Source organism: Polistes fuscatus, unplaced genomic scaffold (assembly GCF_010416935.1).
Source record: "Polistes fuscatus isolate 324 unplaced genomic scaffold, CU_Pfus_HIC Scaffold2, whole genome shotgun sequence".
NCBI lineage: Eukaryota > Metazoa > Arthropoda > Insecta > Hymenoptera > Vespidae > Polistes > Polistes fuscatus.
The window spans coordinates 15,548,178-15,572,964 of record NW_025113096.1 but is presented as its reverse complement, the minus strand read 5'-3'; the positions used below and the strand labels follow the sequence as shown (position 1 = coordinate 15,572,964).

The window sequence follows — 24,787 nt, the reverse complement described above, 5'->3', positions numbered from 1 at the left end:
TTGTAGTGCATTGTTTGCAAACATATTTTTTACATAAATTACAAATGACAGTAGTCTTATTATTATTGCAGAACCCTATTTGACACCATTTACGTGAAGAAGGTGAACTCGTTGATGTACTTGGAGCAGTAGTTTCTTGTTGCTTGATTTTTGATTGTACATATTCAATGGCAAGTTCATTTGCTAGTTGAAACAAGAAGTCTTGTCTAGATATTTTCTCACCTGTGGTTTCCTTATATAAGATCCAGGAATTTATGCCAGCTAAATCTAAAATGTTATAAAATACTTGGAGCGGCCATCTTCTAGATCCGGATTTTACGCTATATTTTTTTGCCATTTGGTCTGTAATGTCCACTCCAAATTTAGTTTTATTATAAAATTCAACCGTCTCGGGTAACTTTTTATTACTTTTACCAATTTTGATACATTTGTGTTTAGAACTCAATATAAAAACTTTCTTTTTCGGTTTACTTTTGTAAATTGTAAGGGTAATATTATTTGATTTATAGAGTAGTGATGAAAAACGAGTCACAGTATCCTTCTTTATTTTACAAATTTTTGGCAATTCTCTTTTGTTGCCACGTATAGTGCCAACAAGCGTGGCACTTCAAACTCATCAAACTCATCATTATTACCACTATAAACTGTTTCAATATCTTCTTGGTCACTTTCTTCATCCTCGATATCAGAAGCATCCATTGAAATATTGTTTATTTTTCGCAGCAAATCAGAGGTTTTTATACGTTTTGCCATTTTTTATGGATTACAAAAAATCGCTATATAACTAAAAAATAGATGCTATTCCCACGACTATGAAATAAAGAATGATCGCGTAAAACTACATCGAATTTATTATTTCGATACACTACGGCAACGATTATATCACTATGTATTATCGCCAGATAAGCAGTAAAATGAGAGAAAATATTAAAACAAAGAATAATACATTCGTCTAAATATCTAATCGACGGTGTTGATTTCAAAAAACAGATATTTTCAGATTTATGTCGAATTTAAGAAGTACCAGTCAAAATGACTGGTATTGGTAGAAGTAGCAAATGCCAAAATTTATTCGAATTCTGTTTAAGTTATAAAAAAATAAAAATTATTTTTACAAACCATTCCTTATATCTAGAAAAGTCATCGTATAATTTTGAGAAAAAAATGTAACGTGAGGTGGGAATTAAATAATGAAGTTGCGCGACCAGTCATTTTGACTGGTCTGGTAGTTCTAGTGTTAAATATTGTACCTTAACCCTTTGGCCTACAATCACGAGTGAGACTCATGATAAAGAATTTGGGCCATAAACAATAAGCATGAGCCTGACTCGTAGTATTTCGTTCAGATCAAACGTAAACAAAACGAGTCAAACTCGTTGTTCAACTGTTCCTCGATACACATGTCATAAGATGCATATATTTTACGTAAATTCAAGCACACGACTATCAAGATCTTATCACACATATGATAAGATTTTTAATTTACGATATAGGTAATCTATTGCTCCTGTTAATCGCTAACACGTATAGTGTCTAATATGTTATCTGTATAGATGAAGGATTTAAGAGAACACGTGGTTATAATAATAAAATGAGTTTATATAAAACATGGAATAATAATCCGCAGTGGGAATTCACAGTAAAACTGTATTAAGCAATCTAGTAATCGGCCGCATCTGATAAGAAGCGAACAATACAAACAGAGTAACCAATGTTTTAATTAATTTATCATTTAAAAATCCCCTTTTTTTATTGTTTCTTTTATCTAGTAAAGGAAGTAAAAAATTATCGATAAGACTGACAATGAGTTGTTCTCATGATCATGGAAAAGGGAGACAACTTCTCATCGTGGATGCATCAGCTCAAAATTTATGCTAAGCAATTTTCAAGATATACTACAGAAATGATTCTGTGAAGTATGATCTTAATGCACCTTTCATCTTGAATTTTATTTATAGAATGAAATTTACTAATTCATTCATGAAAAAGTATTTATAGAATTTGTTATCTAGTGTTTTATCGAAGAATTGACCGATTTACGTTTCAATTAATGATAGGGATCCGTATATATGTATGTATACAACAAGATTAACCAGCATGATCTGGGGAAAAACAACGTAGATAAATTCAATTTCAATGGATAATCGATACTAGAGTGGAATTATTAAAATACGTTTCTTGTATACAAAATAAGATTTTTTCTGTGGTTCTTTTTTATAGCAACATAAATATCTATATTTATGTATATGTGTATATGTTTAGTAATAATTTCTCTTTATACTGATGACGTTAGTATCATTATTATTCGTACTTATTAATAATTGGGTTATTATTTTATCATTTAATATCTTAACTTAATTGGTAATAAAAAACTTGAATGTTTGTAATAAATGCAAACAAATAGACAGGTTATTTACTTAAATAAGACAATATAATTATAAATAATTGTATATACAAATACAACGATTAATACGTAATCTTTCTTTTTCGAATCAAATCACTTCTCTACATACGCGTTCTCGCAATCAACAGCACACGGTTTTTGTTTCTTTGGGTGGGTCATCCATCCACGTTATTAACAAGGGGACCTTACACTGGGACCCCCACAGATCTTGAGCTTTAGTATATTAGTAGTATACTTTTAGGGTGTTATCGTGGTAAAGGGTTTTTTCAAAATGCCTAGCCATTTTTAAGAAAAAAGGTTTTAAAGTTTTTATTTTTTTGTATATATGATTATATTATCTCAATTTTGGCGCGATAGCGTCAGTAGTAGCGTTTTCACTTCTCGCGCCGTTAGTCAGTGTTCGATCCTTCGTGGAGGAAGTTTTTTTAATAATTTTTTTCTATCTGTTTTCTAATTTTGTTTTCATATTTCTTAATTTTTAAATATATACAGGAAAGAGAAAATTATTTATTACAAAAAAATTAGAAATAATAAATTTTTTAACATCTTGCGCAAATAATAAAGGAAAATTGATTACTTGAATTACAGTTAACACTTTATTTTTTAACAGGTATATAAAATAGATAAATCTTCAATATACTAACAAATAACATTCGTATATATTCTAATCATTAACAATTACATGTATAATTTTTTTATATCTATGAGTTTTAACATTTAGTTTACATCTATTATTATTTATTAGACGCAGGTTCCAGAGTGATAGTTATCGTAAAAGCATTCAAAACAATAAATTTTTTCACATTTCGCGCAATTAATGAAAGATGACTTGTTACATAAACAACGATTTTTTAAAAGATCTGTTGGAAAACAAACCTGATGAACGTTTAAAAATATTTCTCTTTCATTTGGTTTTAATAAGGCATGAACCTAATATTATATCTACATGAAATTGTCAATGATTAGAATATATACGAATATATACGAAAGCTCGTTAAGATTTGTGGGGGTCCCAGTGTAAGGTCCCCTTGTAAGTGTGCTCACATTGCTTGACAACTTTGGTGATTACCCGAGAACAAGTAATCCAGCGTAGTAAGGCCATTGACAATTCAAATGATTAATAATTGTATTATTAGACGCAGGTTCCAGAGTGATAGTTATCGTAAAAGCATTCAAAACAATAAATTTTTTCACATCTCGCGCAATTAATGAAAGATGACTTGTTACATAAACAACGATTTTTTAAAAGATCTGTTGGAAAACAAACCTGATGAACGTTTAAAAATATTTCTCTTTCATTTGGTTTTAAGAAGGCATGAATCTAATATTATATCTACATGAAATTGTCAATGATTAGAATATATACGAATATATACGAAAGCTCGTTAAGATCTGTGGGGGTCCCAGTATAAGGTCTCCTTGTAAGTGTGCTTACATTGCTTGACAACTTTGGTGATTACCCGAGAACAAGTAATCCAGCGTAGTAAGGCCATTGACAATTCAAATGATTAATAATTGTATAATTTAAAATTTAGAATAAATCGTTATTCTGCATTATGCATTAAAATATATCTATGTATAATAGTAAAGAAATTAATAATTATAGCATCGTTATATTCTACGATTTAATTATACAAATAATATTAGTAAATATTAAAATTTCTTATGCTCTTTACTGTTGTTTTATAATTTCAGCAATAAATTGTGCCGCTTTTGGTTCTTTGATTTTAATTAATATATCAAATAATTGCGTAAGTGAAATGTCACCTTGTATCTAAAAGAAAAAAGGAGAACAATTTTCAAAAAATCATAAATAAATTAGTTCTAAAAAAAATAATAATAATAATAACAGAACAACTTACATCTATATAATTTAAAATTAACAAAGTTGGACTTAACAAATTTTGGCGCGCTGTATTTATAAGAAATTCAATATCTAGATGTCTAGCTAATTTTTTCCAAGCTGATGATTTTTCTAAAATTATGGCTAATTTTTTTTTGTTCTCGTTGCTCAACCAGTTATCTTTTATATTCTCATCCAATATTTCTTCTTTTGTAGTAAAAGCTAAGTCGTAATCATTTTCTGTATTTTTATCATGAGTCTTAAGAACTTGTAAAATCTGTAAAAAAAATATACGGATATTGCATATAAATGTACACTATTTCCAATGTTCCAACTATATTATAAATGTTTATGTGGAAACATTTTTATTAAACCATTTACTTCTGGTTTATTAGTGGCTAAATCAAATGATGTCTGTCCACGTGTTTCTTCATTTTCTTCTTCAGAGTCTACTTCAAGCTTTATGTTAACAGCTTCATTTTCCTTTTGTTCTTCAGACTGGTCAGTCTGTTCAATCTACAAATATGTGGTTTATTACTTTAACAATAGATCTTATAATACGTCTTAAATTTTTGAAATAAAATATTCTTACAAAAAATTATTATGTATAATTCATATATATATATATATATGTCATGTATTTACATACATTATCTGAGTTCGTACTATTATTCTGAATATTTGGATCTGCTCCATATTCTATTAATAATTTACATAATTCTTTTGCTCTTGTTCCAGCATATGCTACTGCAATATGTAATGCTGTATTTCCAGTAAAGTTAGTTTTGTTTACATTAATACTAGTCTGTAAAAATTATGTGATTAAATATTATATGTATCTAATATATTATTATTAGATAGGTATATCAAAAATATATTTTTTATATTAATTTGTGTATACAGTAATCTTACGTTTTTCAATAAAAATTCAACGATTTCCTTATGACCTCCTTCAACTGCTATATGTAATACACTACGGCCATATGATTTATCCGTATTATTTACATTAGCACCAGCTCGAATGAGAGAACATACAGCATCATATGAACCTGCTTCAGCAGCAAGTAGTAAGGGTGTCCATCCAAGATCTGTGTAACTTTCTATGTCAGTTAATTTACTAGATAATAACATATCAACACATTCCACGCCATTATGCACTGTTATAAATATGAAAAAATACATAGCATTTATAAGAAATTTATTTGAAGTAAATATGATCATGTATTGTGAGTAGATTATATTATATATATAGCACTTACTTTTTACAGCAACATGTAATGGAGATAAACCTCGGTCATCACATGTATTTGGATCTGCTCCAAGTTCTAATAATGCTTTTATGATAGCTGGTTGATTTTGTAATACTGCATAATGTAATGGTGTCTAATTTGTGACAACAAAATTCATGTAATATAAGTAATCAGTATAAATAATTAAATATTAGATTATTAAATAAATTTTAATTTAGTATGTGTGTGTGTGAAATAAAAACATACATTGCCTGTACTGTTTTGAATATTTACAACTGTTTGATATTCTGAATCAATCCCCGTTAGTATCAAAATATATTTGAAAATGTCAAATTGACCATAACGTAGAGCTACATGTAATGGTGAGTCACCAAAGGTAGAACGATGCATAAATAAATTTTTTAATTGTTTTTTTTTACTAGGATTAATTTCTCCACTTGCTTCATTCATTCCTGAATTAACAATATTAATGGCTTCCATAAAAATATCCTTGGCAAACATGACATCGTCATCCGGCTGTTAAAAATAATACAAATATATATTAATGTAAATAGTATAATGTATAAAGACATAAGTGCTTGAATTAATTTAAGATCATATTTTAGTTACTTTAATTATATTGTTATGTTATGTTATATAGGTTTTTAAAAATTTTTTTCTTATAAATATCAAAAGTGAGATATATTGATCAGTTTGATCTATCTTTACACATCAAATTTGTGTTTTTATCTTCTTCTTCTTCTTTCTCTTATTATTATTATTAGGGGACTTCGTCCTGTTACATATTAGCTATATAGTTCTCTTTTTAGGGCGTTTGTTGATCCTGTCATGATGCATGTGATGAACTTGCATCGTCTGGGCTCCTTGGAGATGGTGAGTGATTCGGTCTTTTGTGTCGAAATAGTCATGTTAAGTTTGCCTGCTGTCTTTTCAAATTTGTACAGCATCCTTTGTAGGTCATCTTCGTCTTCCGATATGATGACTGCATCGTCGGCGTAGCATATTATTTTTTTTTTCTTTTCCTAACTTGACTCCTTCTCCAGCTGTTTTCACCTCCTTTATTATTTCGTCCATGATCAGATTAAAAAGGATCGGGTTTAGATTGTCCCCTTGTTTGATTCCACTTGTTATTGGGATCTTCTTCGTTGTCATACTACCCGTTCTTATTATTGTTGTATTTTGGGTGTTAAGTTCTTTTATTATCTGTCTTATGTTGCCGTTTACTCCTCTGGGTCTCAGGATCCGTAGTACGTCCCTAAACTTCACTTTGTCAAACGCTTGTTGGAGATCAACGAAGTACATGTATATTGGTTTGTCAAATTCTATCGCTTTTTCGGCTATTTGTCGTAGTATGAATATTGCATACACACTCTAGTACATTATTTTCGTATATGTGTTTTTATCTTAATAATAAATATGAGGAAAATAAATTAGTAAATGACTTACTTTTTTTGTAGATGCACCATCAGATGTGAGCACTCCTTCTTCACTATTAGCTACTAGACGCGTATACACTACAATTAAATCGTATTAAAGGATTTCTTACGTATAGATAAATCATTAAACATTAAGTAGGCACATATTTATTAGTAACTTACTATCCAGGTCTATATTGTTAACGAAATGACGTAATTCTGCAGATGAACAACCTTCTGAAAAGATTTTTTTTAATTCGTTAGAGATTTCTCGACTATCGTTCAATTTTAAAAACGAATCGTTTCTTTCCACAGGAGGTAAGAATTGCGTCAATTCCGTACTATTTGAATAAGACATACGTGGCCTTTTCCTTCCTGTAGAAAATAAAAGAAAAATAAATTAGAATTATATATTCAATCATTGCCATCGAGACAAGTGCTAACGAGATCATAGAAAGAGAGCTTTACTTTTTTTTTTAAGAGGAAATTCTTCAGAAAACAAAATACGGATATGTCACTGGATCTATACTGTGCATGACCAAACTGCATTTACTTGGCTTGTTGTTTTTTGTTTAATAAACAACACTTTTTACAAATATATATTCGAAAAATATTTCTAATAATAAAAGTAAATACCTAGACTTCTGTCACTTGGCTTATATGTAAATTTAACAGCTTCTGAATAATCATGGTCACTTGGTCGTTCTAATTTTATAAAAACTTCTTTTGAAGAAGTAATATTTAAATCTTTATATGGCGGAGTGCTAGAATATAAAATCAGATATTTTAGAGATAAACATTACCATTACTAATTCTGTATAAGCGAATGTTTACATACCGAAATACAATAGCATATTGATGATGTACATCTAATTCAGTAAAGCGACCATAATCGCACCAGATTTCATGATCATCTTCATCCAATTCAAAAAATTTTACTTTGATATTTTCTGAAATAAAAAATTAAATTAATTTAATGTATTTTCCATTATGTGTTATTGTTTTTTAATCATGGAAACAAAAATGTTTGTTTACTTTTTCCAACTTTTTCTACAAGCATAAATACTTCTTCTCCACCTTCGCAAGAACTTGTAAATTTATCAATTCTACAGATTTTCAGCTCCCCAGTAAGAGCACTTTCTAAAAGAATAAAAATTACGCAAATAGACTTACTATATTATATAGATATAAAAGATAAATTACATTATTTTTTATTATAATACTTACTAAGATTATTAATTGGATTAGAATAAACAGGCTCTGTAATTGGCACCATAACATTATTTCCATCTAAAATAAAAGCTTGAAAGCATAGAGCTACGCTATTAAGATTTATCGATTTTTGATAAAGTTCTGCATCAGCTTTAATCTGCAAAAATAAATATTTATTTTCAATTTTAATTTATATTATAAAGAATGTTTTATAAATTCATGCAAATATTTCAGAAGATAAATCTACAATGTTGTAAAAAATGGATGCGATATTCGATGTCGTAAAACTTTTAATAACATATTCAAAAATTTCATTCATTACCTATTTAGCACTCGGAGCGATAAGACGATATACTAAAAGCAATAATAAGTTAGAAGAACAAAAAGATGTGGGATTGAAAAAATATAAATAAGAAGCTTGAAGATTCGAATGTTCAAGAACGACAGTTGCTAAGTATATACGCAGTTCTAGTTTTTGTTGAATACGAATATTCGAGAATGATCAAGCGAAGTTGTAAGAAATATCATTTACTATTGTAGTATGAAGGGAATGAGAGAGTATATGTGTGTGGATGTGCTTAGCGTGGATGCGGGGAAGACAATAGGAAAATAGTATATAAGGTGAGAGAATGGGCAGAGAGGGACAGAGTCTTAAGAGTTTTGTATCAGAGTTTTGTATGAAGAATTATAAGAGAGTAACGAGCAATAGTAAAGTAAGATAATAAAAGTAGGGTTTAAAAAAAATAATTCCTACATAGATATACCCGTATTGTTAAGCTATGTATAATTCAGCAGTTAGTGGTAGTGTGAAATAAACAAACTTGCCATTACGACAAGTTTAAATCCATAATGGAACAAAACACCCAGGAGACCTAGTAAAAAATTAAATCTAAATGAAATAAATGACAATCGCGACGCTATCTCATTAGAGAAACCGTTCACGTGCTATTTTCTTTCACTTATATAACAATTTACCAAATGTCTATGGACAAATTGTAAAGATGTATGGAGTTAATAACAAAAAAAAAAGAAAAACAACATATCGAATGTACGCAGAACAATTTTTTCAAATAAAGTTTTTTATTTCAGATTTATCTTCTGAAGTATTGATATGCATTTATATAAATCATCATAATATAAATTAAATAATTATATTCCCATGAAATTATTTATACCTGTAATTCATCACGTGTTGAAATAGTTGCATTAATATTTTTCCTTCTACGTTTTTCTAGTAACTCCATCTTAATTTTTCGTACAAGTTCATCTTTAACATTCCTTTTTGCTGTATGTATTATACCCATTCCATAAAATCTACAAAATATTGAATACAGAAAATATATAATAAAATTTGACGACAAACATATGGACCTATGTAATATGAAGTTATTGTCTTAAATAATTCTTTATAAAATAAGAAATATTTTTTATCAACATACACAGCAGTATATCCATTTTCCTGAGAAACTTCTATCTCATGGGGATCATCACGATCCTTATGTCCATTCCTTCTGATCAAATGATGAGCATGTGGAATTCTTGGTCTTTTATCGTCCGATGTAACCACTGTACATCGTATTATTGCTTTATCACGATAATTTTTTAACTAAAATAAATTTTATAATCTTATTAGATCTTATCTATAAAACGCTATGAATTTAATCTTTTCGCTGCAGAATTCTCAAAAATAAATTGCTCTCTGAGTAGCTAGTGTGACTGTAGGAGATAGCTGAGCATTTAACAGCACTGTTCGCAGTGAAAAGGTTAAATTGTTTCTAATTACAAAATTAATTATACTTACTTCAACGGTAGGAGCACCCTTTTTATTGGCCATTATATTATTTGCACTTAAAGTTCCATGTGTACCGATCATTTCAGATTTATAGCGAAACCTAAATTTTTCTACCGGTTGATCTAATATGGCAATATGTGGTTCACCCACAACTAATTTGAAAAAAAGAAAATTTTATTCATTATTGCTTAGAACATCCTTAATTCCATATATTGCAATTAAATTACTTCAGAATTAAAAAAAAATATATATACCAGTGAAATTATCTAACGACATATATGTAGGCATATGTGATGGTGATGAAGTAGTAGACATAGGTGAACCAGAATTAAAATTGAATTGACAATCTATAGAATTGTTGTAAAGACTCATTGCATTAGTGCTGCTAATTAACATTGGATCTGAATAAGAAAAGAATATATTTTATTAGTCTACAAAAAAAAGTTTCTTTCATTATATATTTAAAAATGCAGATTGCAATCATAAAGATTATTTAAAAATAAAATATGGCACATGAATTAATCCTCAACGATCAACAATATTCTTTAAATGTTCGCCTCTAAGAAGACAAGGTAATTACTAAATTTCTATAAAACTATAATAAGAATGAAAATTAAAATAATACTTATAAAACATAGGTTTGTTTATATGAATATTATAGTAATGATAAACAAAGTTAAATTAAAAACTAAATTCTTTACATATTTTTCTAATAGGGCCTTGCATTTTCTATGGCATAAATGTGATGTTCTTACATTAAAGCTTTTCTTCTTAAGATTCTGATCAAATGCATATATAAGCTTTAAAAAAATTATCCAATTACCATTTCCATAAATGCCATACTCCTGCTGACCAGCAAATGCTTCTTTCATCATGTAGTTTTCATATATATCCGTCATTTTTAAATGCAATAATTGAAGAAACAAATAAATCCTGAAATGTGCAATTTGTTCCACAAAAACCACCACCTTTTTAACCCTAATTCTATATTTTATTCCTATATTCAAATGAACAGGCAGCGTGCAGAAACAAACGATTGCAATCTTTCAAAGATATTCTTCAAATCGCACATGATTTACTCACCAAACACATTATCACACTGACTCAATTCTTTACTGCGTCAACAAAACAACCTTGATAAATTATCGTGAGGTTTTTCCCCGTCAATTACTAATACAAAGAATTAATCTCGTGTCAGATATGGGTTTTCACGCACATGACTGTATACTCAATGTTCAGTGCCTCGAACTTTTAAAGGTTTTCTAAACGAATTGCACTTTTAACAATGAAGTTATATTGAATATTTTTATAGAGTTTATGTTTCTTTATTATATTATTTATTAATTAATTATTATATTATATATTTATAACAAAAATGTTCCTCATGGTCGAAATCGTACGACCAGTTATTTCGGAGTTATAACCTCAATAAAATCTCGACTAATCTAACTAACAATACTATAAATTTGCGGGAAAATATGATTTCCGTACATGGGTGTTACTATTTCACAGTAGTTACAATTAATTAATAATAATAATAATAATTTGATTGCTTGAATAAAACGAGACAATAGTTAAATTAAAAATGTTCATGCTCTAAAATGTATAATATAATTAAATTATTTATGTAAATGTAATAAACTGGTAATTAAATAGAATTTAATCTCTATTTTTAAAAATGTTCATGTTTGACGCGCTATAACTCCGAAATAACTGGTCGTACGGTTTCGACCATGAGGAACATTTTTGTAGAGAATTTAATTTCCTTCAAAAGCTATAAGAAGGATTTTTCGAAAAAAATTTTTTTTGACAGTGAAAAATTCAATTAAAACAAAGAAAAATTTTTTCCTGTGTTATTTAAATGGCAAATCGAATTTTTGAATGAGCTAAGCCGCTATTCGACTTAAAACCTTTTACCCAGCGGCAATATTTTTTATTTTCCATAAAGTATGAGATTTTCTGGTATAAAAGATGAAAAAAAAATATTGCCTAAAAATAAAACACCCTAGTATGTATGTTTGCTCATTTTAGATATTGCCAATAAATTGGCAGGTAGCATACTTAGGTGTGAATGTTTATTTAATTTGTAAGTAGGTAGAGACCGGAGAAGTCGCCCGATTGTAATTGTCCACTCAGGAGTGGACAATTTCTTCTCCGGATATTATACAAAGTTTCAGCAACCTTTAGATTCATTTATTCATTTAAATATTTCTTTTATTTTTTCCATGTATTGCTGATACTCTGTACCGCGAGATATAAATCAGTATCGAACGATTCAAAAGTCTTTGCGTTTTCTTAAAAATTAATTTTTTTTCGAAAATGTGAAGATAGCTGAATACGTTGGATGCTTACTTAATATTAAGTATATTAACGCTTTGCTCTTTAATAATTCCTATTGAATTCTTCTCATTTGTTATATATGTGTAGTAAATAGATAAATATTATATATGTAGAGTAAAGATAAAAGATAAAAGTAGTCGAATATAAGAAAGTAAGACCATAAGATATATGACAAAGTTTCTACTTCTGTTTGATATTATTTAATTTTTTAAATACAAAGTGTTAATAATAGGTTCATCGATTAGATCAAATATCTGTTAAAGCATTCGAGTAAATGTAATTGTACGATTTGTGAATTTCTTTCGGCTGCGATTGTTTACGAAATGTATCGTAAAATATGCTTAGAAAAAGCCTCACAGCAGTGTTTAGGGCATGAAGAAAGAAGAGGTTAAATGCCGAAGAGGCTAATGCCGAAGAGGCCCCCACTTAATTGAGGCTGAAGAGGGCAACTACATAGACTATTGAGTTATTTTCAAAGGTTCAACAGCAAGTTAGAACTTTTCGAGAATAGCTCTCTAATCATATTTTATATTTTATTATATTACATTCTTGCTCGTCATTAATTTGTAGTTGTAATTGGAAATGATGGACCATTCCATCTCCTCGGGACATCAAATTTGTGTCTCTATCGTCTAAAAGATGCATATGTGTTTAGTTACAGTCAGGAATATTACAATTTTTGTATTATTAAATTTGAAAGCTTAAATAACGTTCGGTAAATATTACAGTAATTTCTCTTTTCTTGTTTCGTCTTTAAAATTTTTTATTGTGATCGTATTTTATTAAATTTGCAATTTTTCTTTTTTATAAGTTTTTCGTAATAATTATTAGATATTATTTTTTGTAGTAACTTGATATTTGTACTTTTCCCTATTTTGTTGTTTTGTTGTATATACTTTATGTAAATGTAAAATCACGCGTTTAAATTTAATTTCATTGCAACGGTAAATAGAGATTTGATCAAAATAAATAGAGAATTCAATTGAAAAGTGCATATGCGAATTTGACGATTTATATGTCAGGCTTTTGTATCACTTGATTATATGATTAATATAGTTTCCTTCTTGTTACAGGTGATCATCGTTGAATTTAACATTGGACCTTTTTGATTTTCTTCTATTTGATCGCCTTGAATGATGACCTTTTAAAATATACGTTTAAATGCATTTCTGAAGGTACACACATGTTTATACATTAACAATTAAATATAATTGTTTCAATTTCTTTTACAATGTAACTATACTATATATATTATCATATACTATCAAAAAATATTGTGTTCTTTGATAGTATTGAACCGTCATCGCGTTAAGTACCCACTATCGCTTACTGGTGGTCCCGATAGCAAAATGAAACTCGGTAGATAAAAAAGGGGGACTTGTAAGCTTCTATTAATTCTTAATTCATTTTTAAGACAGAATTAAAAACTATATTTTTGAAGTCATATAAGTATGTTTATTAAAAAAAAAGGAACACTTCTTTTAACTTATATGATGGGTATGTTCTGATATAAAAACGAAATAGAACACGGGCGCCTTCTTATTTTTATATCCCATTTGTATACATGGAGTTCGTGTTCCTTGTATAGTCTCCATGGTTGTTACTTTGGAAATCAACTTCAAATATATCCCCTGCGGGTATACCAACTTTACTTTTATTTTTTTCAAAGTGCGCTCGCACCTTGAATTTATGGTTACGCATGCGTATAACATATAACCTCCTCATGACTTTTCCACATTTGTAATTAGTAATAACTAATAAAATAATTTAATTAAAGAGTTAGCAATTATAGATTTCGAATTAGTAAATATCTAGCAATTAAATGAATATTTTTATTTTTTTCAGATTTTAAGGTTTTATGCCAACTTTTTTGTGCTATGTTTAAACATTGTCGATAGATGTAGTACCGCTCACTGTTAAGATTCTAAGTAGAATATAGATAAATTAATGTGGACGTAGTGGGGATTAATATCGTAATGTTCTACCACCACTTAAATAAGGAAAAGGCACAGTGTCAAACAGTATGTAGTTTTAATTCATTACGACATCAACAACACTTTCACAGTTCTGTTTAACAGACATAACTCATTAATATGTCTAATAAAAATAAAAAGATCGGTATCGTCGGCAGGTAAATAAATTTTCACAAATTTAAATTGATTAGTTTAATTAATATGTAAATTTACGAAATTAACTTTATTTTAATTTATAAATAGATTAGTATAAATTAATATAATGTTTAAATGCGGCATAGTAATAAACAATTCTTTGCTTTTTTTTTTTTAATTTTTTAAGGTTTTGATAATAAAAATGAAAATCTTTTAATTAATTCAATGCACGATCGGTATCACACTTTATGTAATAATTTTTATGTTTTAAAGTAAAATAAATAGAAAAAAATGTTTAAGATTTTTTTATCGACTTCTAAGAAAGATAATTACGTTACCTTGATTATCTTTTTTCTTATTTCTTGTTAACCGCATGTAATGACTCTACTTAAATTCGTCATTCGCATTCCTTTAACTTTCCTGTATCTAGGATATTTATGTAATTCAGTCACAATTAAAAAAAAAGATTAAAAATCTTAAAATTAACAAAATTATTTTAAAAAGAACTCACTACTTTTTCCAAATAAAATAACACAAATGCGATACGCAGTATTTTTTCGGAGATAAGATAATGAAATAGAATAGTAAACATTTATGAGACTGGTTCTCCGTTTCTTTCATTTTATATGCTGTACAACGTGTATGCATATACATACATATAACTTACAATCATTATTATATCGTATTATTTACGATATTGTAAAGTTTTGAATTAACGATTTACACATTTACATATATTATATAATATTATTTTTATTATATATACATTAAAATATAAATGCAAATGGAATTTTCAGTGGTTTAATTGGCCGCAGTTGGGCAATGCTATTTGCTAGTGTAGGATACCAAGTGACGATTTATGATATTGTTGATGATCAAATTAAGAGAGCTCTTGAAGACATTAAAAGTCAATTACAGAGCCTTGAAACTGACGGTCTCCTTCGTGGTAATCTGTCTGCCGCTCAACAATTTCAACTTATTAAAGGTATAAGGTGATGTAATGGAAAAAAGAAAAATTATCCCATTGACAGTATATGTATAAGTATATAGAGAAAAACTTGTTCAATTTTCATTTTTATTTTTCGAACATAAATACCGTATGATACGCGTTATCATTAAGTTATATTATCTTCACTGGGAAAATAAAATCGATACTTCATCGTATCAATTTATCTACTTAAACTAGTTAAAAATCATGTTGTTATGTATAAAGCTGTTAAAAAGCATACATGATCATAACACATCTATAAAACGAGTTAAGATTAAGATAGACATATATAAATAGAAAAAAAATCTAGAGTAAATAGAAGATAATCGTGGCAAGTAAAATCGGTAATATTCCAGAGATTTTATTTTTTAAGAAACATATGGAAAGTTTATTGATTTGGTTCATTGCAAAAATAATACACAATAAGATTACTTACTTTTTCATCCAATTGATTTCAATACAATTCCATGTACTTGATGCTATGAATTAATATAAAAGTAATAATAAATCTACTAAATGATTTTCAGGATCATTAGATTTAATCGAAACAGTGAAAGATACTACGCTTGTTCAAGAATGCGTACCAGAGAATTTATTATTGAAACAAAAAGTTTACAACCAACTGGATAAGGTTGTCGATGATAAAGTTATTTTATCATCCTCAACTTCAACATTCTGTCCTTCGCAATTTAGCGAAAAATTGAAACATCGAGATCAAGTAATTGTGGCTCATCCTGTAAGATTTCTTATTTATTATAAATTATGAATTTTGATTTTTAAATTGTGATATATTTAATGGAAAAATATTTAATGAATTTAGGTAAATCCACCGTACTACGTGCCTCTGGTTGAAATAGTCCCAGCACCATGGACTCGTCCCGAAATACCAAATCAAATAAAAAATATTATGATTGAGATTGGTCAAGCACCTGTTGTTCTCAGCAGAGAAATTCCTGGATTTGCATTAAATAGAATACAGTATGATGCCCTCAAAATTTTTACATTTTTTTATGATATATTATTATATCATTAATTTTCTAATAAACTTATTATTTAAAAATAGAATTTAAAAAATCGCTAATTTTTAGGTATGCAATCTTGAACGAAGCGTGGAGATTAGTAGCTGATGGTGTACTTAGTTCAAAAGATATGGATGCTGTAATGAGCGAAGGTCTTGGAATGAGATACGCATTTTTAGGTGCTTTTGAAGCTGCGCATCTTAATGCAGAAGGTACATATAGGAGCGTAGATAAACAAATATATAAAACTAAGATGCAATCTTCTCTTATAGGTATGAAAAAGTATTGTGAAACATATAATAAAAGCATTTATGACGTAAGTATGACTTTCGGACCAGTACCAAAATTTGTTGGTGAAACGGCAGAGAAAATTAGTAACGAGTTAAACGAAATGTGTCCACTCGATAAATTACAACAACGACGAGCATGGAGAGATAAGGCGTTAACAAAGTTGGCAAACTTAAAAAAAGAGTTAAACCAAGAAAAGTAAAGTTACAGATAGTAACACTTCAGATGTTCCACTATGTTAAAAATATAAAATACTTTGATCAGAATAAAATAAAATTATTTTTATCATACTATGTGTATCTTCTTGAGATATGACTTCAACATAGAACCATTCTCTTTCATATAAATAATTATAAATTAAAATGCACGAACTCTTTTTAATATTTATAGTCGAATTTAGAATTTGTTAAAAAATAGAATTAAAAATTTTAATTAAAACGATTATTTTATTCGTATGTCACAGAATAATTAACGTTTTCCACCAACACGAGGCGCAGATTTTTGCGTCACCTTTGCAGCCTTCTGTTTAGGTAAAGCCTTCGTTTTAGGAGGTGCAACAGCCTTCTTTGTTGCTTTTGCTGCTTTCTTCTGTTCTTTTGCAGCCCTGCAAGCATAAACAACCATCAATTTATGCATTAATATCATGTTTAAATAAATTAAATAATTAATAATTTTGTATGAATCCGCAAAAGCCAGACAGTGTTATAATAATGCACAATTCTGGGTGAAGCAATCCACATTTATTCTAAGACATTCTGAAATCTAACACGATATAAAGATCTTGTCAGAGGAACAGCTGTCTATAAGGAAAACTATGTTGTAAATTTTATATTTTAACGTTTTAGAAAATCGAGTAATACATACTTGATAGCTTGGTCCCTCTGTGCTTTACGAATTTCTGGTTTCATATTACGTTTAGCCAAAATATCTGTAAGAGAAGCACCCACAATAGCACGTTGGAATTTTTGAGTGCGCCTTGTTCTTTTCTTAGCCTGTTCTTCTTCTTGACCCTTCTTGTGCTTTCGTCTGAGTAATTCATATTCATATGACAAATATATTATATAAACATTTAAATGAAACACAATAAAAATAAATCTAAAGATTAAGTGAACATACCTATACAAAACAGTCCATGTAACCTTTCTAGGGTTACGTCTCATCAAGTGAGCAGATTCACATTTTGAGTTAAGGAAAGTGAATGTCTATAAAAAAAAGTGAGGTTATGCTCGAGGATAATAAATAAATTTTGTATAGAAATGTAACTGTTATATTATCATAAAAGAAAAATGCATTCCGAAGTACTTAAAAATTAATATTTTAATACTTATAATAATTTAAATAGATTCAAATATACCTTTCCATCAACTTTGACCATGGTTTTACCATGGCCAGGATATATTTTATATCCACTATAAGCACAAAGACCGATCCTAAAAAGATTGACCACATATTAATAAAAATATTGTTTTTATTAACACTAATTATATATTCTAAATAAATTAAATAGGATTGCATTAAGTAAAATAGATACTTTTCTACATAAACTTAACTTACTTCATTTTGATTATACGAAAGACCGAACAAAAATGGACGATACTCCGATAGTTGGCAGCTACTTCATGCGAGATTTCAGGGCAGCCAATAGAATAAATATTTAAGAATTTGAAACATAATAACGAATTTTGGAAAGTTTATTTATACTAATATAGCTTACTAAAGTTTATATATTTATATTTGTTCAATTATTATATGAAATAGTGCCTATGAATATTTAATCTAAATTATTGACATTAATTGTATATGATAAATTTTTACAAAGTTGTCTGTTTGATATACAACTTCAAACTTCTTAAAAATCATACATGTGCATTACGCATGTGGACAATATGCGTTAGGTTACTGTGTTAGGTTATGTTATACAGTGTGTAGATTGACAATACGATTGACAAAACATCTAAATATTACTATTATTAATTAATTTATTGATTGAAGTATTTCTTAAGTAAGCATTTCAAATGAAAGATATGGAAATTATTGGTTTTGGAGAGACAGAGGAACTTAATGAAAATGACGAAGATGAAGAAATTATGGACATCAAGAAAAAAGCTTCTAAGAAGTCAGGTGGATTTCAATCCATGGCCCTTAGCTACCCTGTTCTTAAGGGTATATTAAAACGTGGTTATAAAGTTCCAACACCTATACAGAGAAAAGTAAGTATGATCTATATATTACTTTATATGAAGTTCTAAATTGAAATAATAATAATACTTATGAATATTTCTTTGATAGACAATTCCTTTAGCTCTTGAAGGAAGAGATATTGTAGCAATGGCTCGGACTGGTAGTGGAAAAACAGCTTGTTTTTTAATTCCATTGTTTGAAAAACTTAAAACTAGACAAGCCAAAACCGGAGCACGTGCTTTAATTCTATCACCAACACGTGAACTAGCAATGCAAACGTTAAAATTTATTAAAGAGTTAGGAAAATTTACAGGATTAAAAGCTGTAGTGATATTGGGTGGAGATAGTATGGATAATCAATTTAGTATTATTCATGAAAACCCTGATATTATTGTTGCCACACCAGGTAGATTTCTTCATATATGTGTTGAAATGGATTTACGTTTAAATACTATAGAGTACGTTGTGTTCGATGAAGCTGACAGGTGAGATTTTGTAGGAAGTTTTTCCATAAAATAGCTTTGATATTTAATGTATTAATAGTAATTTTATAAAATAGACAATATAAAGAACGATATAAAATTACAGATTATTTGAAATGGGTTTTGGTGAACAGATTCATGAAATAGCTAATAGATTACCAGAGACACGAAATACCTTGCTATTTTCTGCTACATTACCTAAGGTTTTAGTAGAGTTTACTAAAGCAGGTTTGAGTGATCCTGTCTTGATACGATTAGATGTCGAGAGCAAATTACCAGAAGAATTAAGTTTATCATTTATTATTTGTCGTCCTGAAGAGAAATTGGCTGTACTTTTAGCTCTGTTAAAGAATGTCATTGCGAATGATTCACAAACTGTAATATTTGCTGCCACTATGCACCATGTAGAATACCTTCATCAGATATTAGACAAAGCAGGAATTTCAAATACATTTATTTATTCAAACTTGGATCCCTCTGCGCGTAAAATAAATGCTGCAAAATTTCAAATGAATAAAGTTAAAACTTTAATTGTTACCGATGTTGCTGCTCGTGGTATTGACATACCTCATTTGGATAATGTTATTAACTTCAATTTTCCAGCTAAATGTAAATTGTTCGTCCACAGAGTAGGTATGTATAATATTAAATAGATCGTGTGATTAATTGATCACAACTATTGTTTATTCACAATTATGGATTTTATTACACAGGTCGTTGTGCACGTGCTGGTCGCACTGGAATTGCTTATAATATTATTACTCCTGATGAGTATCCATATCTTTTAGATTTGCACCTATTTCTTGGTCGTTCGTTAAACATAGTTTCTTCATCCGGTACAAGCAATGATAAGGAATATATAATAGGAAAAATGCCTCAAGCCATGATAGAAGAAGAACTTGCAGAATTGATAAATTGGCATAATTCATCCACTGATTTGGTAAATCTAATATTACAATTTATTTCAAAATAAATAGATATAATGTGAATAATTTGCGTGTTTGTGTATAGACAAATATGGAAAAAGTCTGTGACAATGCTTATGAACGTTATATCAAATCTCGGCCAGCAGCATCATCGGAAAGTGTTAAACGGGTGAAAGAATTGAATATTAATTCAGCAGGTATAATACCTGAATATTCTAATATTAATCCTGCCACGATGGATATATTAACGAAAATGAAACAATACAGACCACAAGGAGTATGTATGTTATAATAAATATATATTCTATTATGCATCTTTTTTATTATAAATGTATTTCTCATTTTAAAAATATTTTTTTGCAACAGACAATATTTGAAATAGATAAAAAAACATGTTCGTTGGATTATAAAATAATGAAAGAAAAACGAGCATTTCACAAGGAAAATATTTTAAACTTTCATAAAAAAATGGAAACGCTAGAAGCAAAAAAGAAAGAAGCAACAAAAGGTAAATTATATTTTATATAAACATATTTTTTTTAAATAAAATCTTGTACTTCGTTATATTCCTATTTTATACATCATTTGCAGATCTGTCTCAGAAAACTATATTACCTAAAAGTAGTGAGAATGAAATCAGTGAAGCATTTAATAAAGTGATAGTGCCAAAGAAACGAAATATAGAGGATTTGTATAAAAATACTAGGAAAAAAACACGTTTAGCTACAAAAGATGAAGAATTTTATATTCCGTATTCTGCTCCAGATAAACATACAGAAAATGGGTATGTTTTTAAAAGTACATATATATTTTTTTATTTCACATACATACCTAAATATATTAGTTATAATTTTTAAATTGTGTTATAGATTGGCGGTAAACAATTTCACGACAGAAGCAGAGAAAGTACAATTGGATTTAATGGCAGACAATGAAGAATCTTTACGATTACAAACACAGCTTAAGAAATGGGATCGTAAAAAGAAAAAAATGATAACTATTAACAATGTACGAATTATTATTTTGTATTTATAAACATATAATGTTTAATTTTGATTATTATATTTTCCTTTTTATTGTAGGATCCAAAAGCTGGTAAAATTCGTACGGAATCTGGAGCTTGGATTCCTGCTACGTATAAGACAAACCGTTACACGCAATGGAAAGAAAAAAGTAAAATCGATGCTGTGGATGATGAAGATAGTGAAGAAGAATTACCAAAATTGCAAAAATGTAAGTTTAAATATTATGCAACAATTTAAAAAAGATATAAGATACAAGATAATCATTGCGCGATTCATTATTGCATATATGATAAATATGTGTACAATGTAAATAGATTACGTTGCCAGACAGTGTCATTAATCCTTTGATCTATATAAAGGCACAGCATGATCCACATGTACGTTTCCATAGTACATACTTCTAATATAAATCGAGACAAGTTGACAAGTCAATCTCAAGCATGGTTAAATGCAGGAAGAAGGTCATTGATCTATCTACGCTCAGTACTGATTTATTTAGTTTCAACTTACGAGTAATCATTGCATAATCAAAATACGCTGAATATCATTGCAATACCTAAAATATTCTATTTTAAAAAAGACATTTTAATTTGAAATTAATTAAAACAAGATAAAGAAAGAGAGAAAGAGAAATAACTACAATCGCTCCAAAACATTTCTTGACTCGTTAATTTTTTTTGTTATTTTTGTCAACAATTATCTTATTTAAAATATTTTGTAATCATGTAACGAAATTGTGCATGTTATATTTATTTTGATATTTTTAACGAGCTCATTGCACACTCATCAATATAACAAAATAAAGAATATTTTTTATCAATAATAGAGACGACACTTAGCATGCAAACGTATTTGAAAATTTAATGAACTCTAAGTTTATGTAGTTGTTTTCAATGAGATTGCAGTATGAGCATAAACTAGGTCATAATTATTTCAATTATTCGCGTTTCTCCTAATGACTCTTGCATCTTACATTTCGTATAAATAATAAGATTTGCTGTAATAGTTAATTATATGCGAGCACGGTAAGAAACTTTAATTTGGCGCATCTAATTCTATAATTAGTACTTGTACCATAATTATGCAGACTAGAAAATACGATTGAGATCCAAAATATTCGTGGAATTTATCAAAGAAAAAATAATCTGAAATTTAATCACATTTTTTTGATTTCAATTTTACGTTGGAACTTTATTTTTATCTGACTTCGCGTTCTTTTGCGTTCTAAATGTTCTTTTCGAATACTGTTATAAAATTTCGTTATCTCAAAATCATGGCCTTGTTATGACAATAATAAGATAAAGGTACATTTGAACTTACGTTTAACAAATAGACACGTATTCAAGCGAGTATACCACTTCTTTCATGTTCTTGTTGATGATTTTCAAAGTGTGCAGAATGATAAAGTTTTCAGGAATAATATAGCGTAATGACTTGAGAGTGATATTTGTTAACGGGAATAAATAAATTCATACTTTCTTTCTTTACTTATTTTCTTAAATATATACACACTGTGTATATTATTCAGAATAAACTAAAATTGTTTCTCTGTACTTACGAGTAGAAAATCATCTTTAACGATTTTCAATTCTAAAATTGTATTTGAACGTGTCTGTAGACGCTTGTTTTGATATAAAAAAAGAAAAACGTTTGGTTACAGTGCAAACAGATGCCAATACACATTGGGCGCGTCATAATCAAAAGATCAAGGAGAAGGTGAAAGGAAAGTCAGAGCTGAAGAGACCGGAACAAATTTTAAAGGCTCGCAAATTGTTGGAGAGGAAGAAACGACGAAACGGTAGAAAGGGCCGAAAAGGTCAGAAAAAAGGAGGAAAGTCTCGTTAAAAGGTATCCAACTGTATATACATAGGTGTATATATATACATTTTTAAACATCTTCGTCTTAAAATATACATTTTTCTTACGATGATAAAGTAAGAAGAAGAAAAATAAAAACGAAATAAATAAAATTATTTTCAAAATAAAATTTCCGATTACTTTTCATAGAGTTCGTATAAAGTTATTCAAAATTATTGAATATTTTTATTAGCATTTTTCTCATATCTTATCAATTTCGAACGTAATTGAACTATGACAAAATTGCAGCTGATTTAAAAACGCTCGTAAAAATATAATAAAAGCATGGTATTTATTGTTCTATCGGAGTCGACGCGCGTGCCACTTCGTTGGCGTGCAATAATGCCAATATAGTTCGAGAATTTAATTCATAGCATTTTATTACGTAAGTACCTTAAGATGGTAATTCCTTGATCGTGATAATACGCGCGAAATTGCATAAGACAGCTTCTCTGTCAAGAAGAATATTCGCGTGTAAAAAAAAAGAATATTCGTCGTTTAAATTGCCCGCTTTTTTTCGTGACGCGAAATTTGAAAACGTGAACGACCGCATCGTTATATATATATATATATGTATATATATTTTGACATATTTCTTTAAAAAAAAAAAAAAATTACTTTAGTCATTTCTCCACTGGTCATATTAAATCCACGCCCTCCAAAAAAAAGAAAAAGAATTTTTAATTCATTGCCAAAGGTACGAATTTCGTGGACGTCTTCTCGCAGTTTGTCATTATATTACTGCGCAATTGCATGATAATTTCATAGAGCGTTTAAAATAATCAGCTAATTATGTTCGCGCACGAGATCTCTGGGACATGTTTGAATGTCGTAACACGACTTAACTAATCTTTTATCGAGGATATGTCGTGTTTACGATTAATCGATCTTCTCAATCTTGTCGTTCCTTTCGATAAGTCTCGAATATATTTTTTTTTCTTTTTCTTTTTAAACATAATCGAAGTCACTTGCAAATAATAATTATTTACGTATTCTCATTTCCTTTGAAGTTAACAGACAAATAACACGTTTCTTTAACAAGGAATTCATAAAAGTTTATCAAACACGAACATAGGAATACTTTTAAACTACGTTTCAACATAAATAACTGGCACATTTGTTTTCGCGTGCGGATTCATAGTAGGAAAGGATAATTAAGCTTTATAAAATTTAAGAGGATTCCTTTTTGTATCGTAGATAATACCGTTATACAATTTGCGATGTTAGAAACTGCCAGGGAATGTTCACTCGTCGCTAAAAGTCGGAACACAAACAACGAGGAAACCTTAAAAACTTTTCAACAAATCGATGCTTCGAAGTATTATCGAATTTTATGATCTCATTCTATTAATTAACTTTATATATATATATATAATATGCACCGTTAATTCATTTATTATTTTATGATATTTTCTTATTAATTATAATTTTTATGAATTAAAAACTTGAATCGTGTATATTAAAGGGATATTACATTAATTAAAAAATAAGAAATAATAATAATTTACAGAATTAACTTCGTAAAGTTAATGTAGGAAAAAATAGTAACTTATATTTTTAAATTTTGTTGAACGTTTAGATAAAGCACGAATAGGTGTGTACACATGAAACATAGTGTCATTTCATCGTTCGTACAGGCACACATTATCATATATGT

General features: G+C 28.6%; 4 protein-coding genes, 1 non-coding gene and 1 pseudogene across 7 annotated transcripts; 2 read left to right on the top strand and 4 right to left on the bottom strand.

Moving 5' to 3' along the window:
* Nucleotides 1-1,739: 1,739 nt before the first annotated feature.
* On the bottom strand, nucleotides 1,740-1,926 carry LOC122517257 (annotated as a pseudogene).
* Nucleotides 1,927-4,047: 2,121 nt separating this feature from the next.
* LOC122516900 (nuclear factor NF-kappa-B p100 subunit) lies at nucleotides 4,048-11,333 on the bottom strand. Of its 3 annotated transcripts, XM_043635109.1 has the most exons (19): nucleotides 11,000-11,333; nucleotides 10,740-10,849; nucleotides 10,171-10,317; nucleotides 9,926-10,068; nucleotides 9,564-9,730; nucleotides 9,300-9,438; nucleotides 8,140-8,281; nucleotides 7,948-8,052; nucleotides 7,751-7,862; nucleotides 7,549-7,676; nucleotides 7,096-7,287; nucleotides 6,944-7,011; nucleotides 5,744-6,013; nucleotides 5,507-5,630; nucleotides 5,160-5,404; nucleotides 4,897-5,052; nucleotides 4,629-4,763; nucleotides 4,267-4,524; nucleotides 4,048-4,178 (listed from the first exon to the last, which is right to left on the bottom strand). In XM_043635109.1, exons 2-19 carry the CDS (start codon nucleotides 10,813-10,815, stop codon nucleotides 4,077-4,079), a joined length of 2,709 nt encoding a protein of 902 aa, XP_043491044.1. In that variant the 5' UTR covers nucleotides 10,816-10,849; nucleotides 11,000-11,333; the 3' UTR covers nucleotides 4,048-4,076. The 3 variants fall into 3 exon arrangements, with proteins under 3 accessions (XP_043491044.1, XP_043491045.1, XP_043491046.1); XM_043635110.1 differs by lacking the exon at nucleotides 10,740-10,849; XM_043635111.1 differs by lacking the exon at nucleotides 10,171-10,317 and having other exon boundaries at nucleotides 10,740-11,333.
* A 2,887-nt stretch (nucleotides 11,334-14,220) lies between these two features.
* Nucleotides 14,221-16,949, top strand: LOC122516905 (lambda-crystallin homolog). Its single transcript, XM_043635120.1, has 6 exons — nucleotides 14,221-14,387; nucleotides 15,162-15,349; nucleotides 15,880-16,088; nucleotides 16,173-16,330; nucleotides 16,441-16,583; nucleotides 16,644-16,949. Exons 1-6 carry the CDS (start codon nucleotides 14,350-14,352, stop codon nucleotides 16,859-16,861), a joined length of 954 nt encoding a protein of 317 aa, XP_043491055.1. The 5' UTR covers nucleotides 14,221-14,349; the 3' UTR covers nucleotides 16,862-16,949.
* Nucleotides 16,950-17,085: 136 nt separating this feature from the next.
* Nucleotides 17,086-18,316, bottom strand: LOC122516906 (60S ribosomal protein L24). The gene is made up of 5 exons (XM_043635121.1): nucleotides 18,214-18,316; nucleotides 18,014-18,089; nucleotides 17,776-17,861; nucleotides 17,524-17,685; nucleotides 17,086-17,263 (listed from the first exon to the last, which is right to left on the bottom strand). The coding sequence occupies exons 1-5, from the start codon at nucleotides 18,216-18,218 to the stop codon at nucleotides 17,128-17,130; spliced, it is 465 nt and encodes a 154-aa protein (XP_043491056.1). The 5' UTR covers nucleotides 18,219-18,316; the 3' UTR covers nucleotides 17,086-17,127.
* Nucleotides 17,331-17,461, bottom strand: LOC122517260. The gene has a single exon (XR_006303764.1). It is a non-coding gene; the product is annotated as a small nucleolar RNA SNORA79 (small nucleolar RNA).
* Nucleotides 18,317-18,433: 117 nt separating the features above from the next.
* On the top strand, nucleotides 18,434-23,798 carry LOC122516901 (ATP-dependent RNA helicase DDX54). The gene is made up of 10 exons (XM_043635112.1): nucleotides 18,434-18,869; nucleotides 18,949-19,325; nucleotides 19,429-19,955; nucleotides 20,036-20,262; nucleotides 20,334-20,525; nucleotides 20,615-20,756; nucleotides 20,840-21,032; nucleotides 21,118-21,256; nucleotides 21,331-21,481; nucleotides 22,934-23,798. Exons 1-10 carry the CDS (start codon nucleotides 18,675-18,677, stop codon nucleotides 23,116-23,118), a joined length of 2,328 nt encoding a protein of 775 aa, XP_043491047.1. The 5' UTR covers nucleotides 18,434-18,674; the 3' UTR covers nucleotides 23,119-23,798.
* The last annotated feature ends 989 nt before the right edge of the window (nucleotides 23,799-24,787 follow it).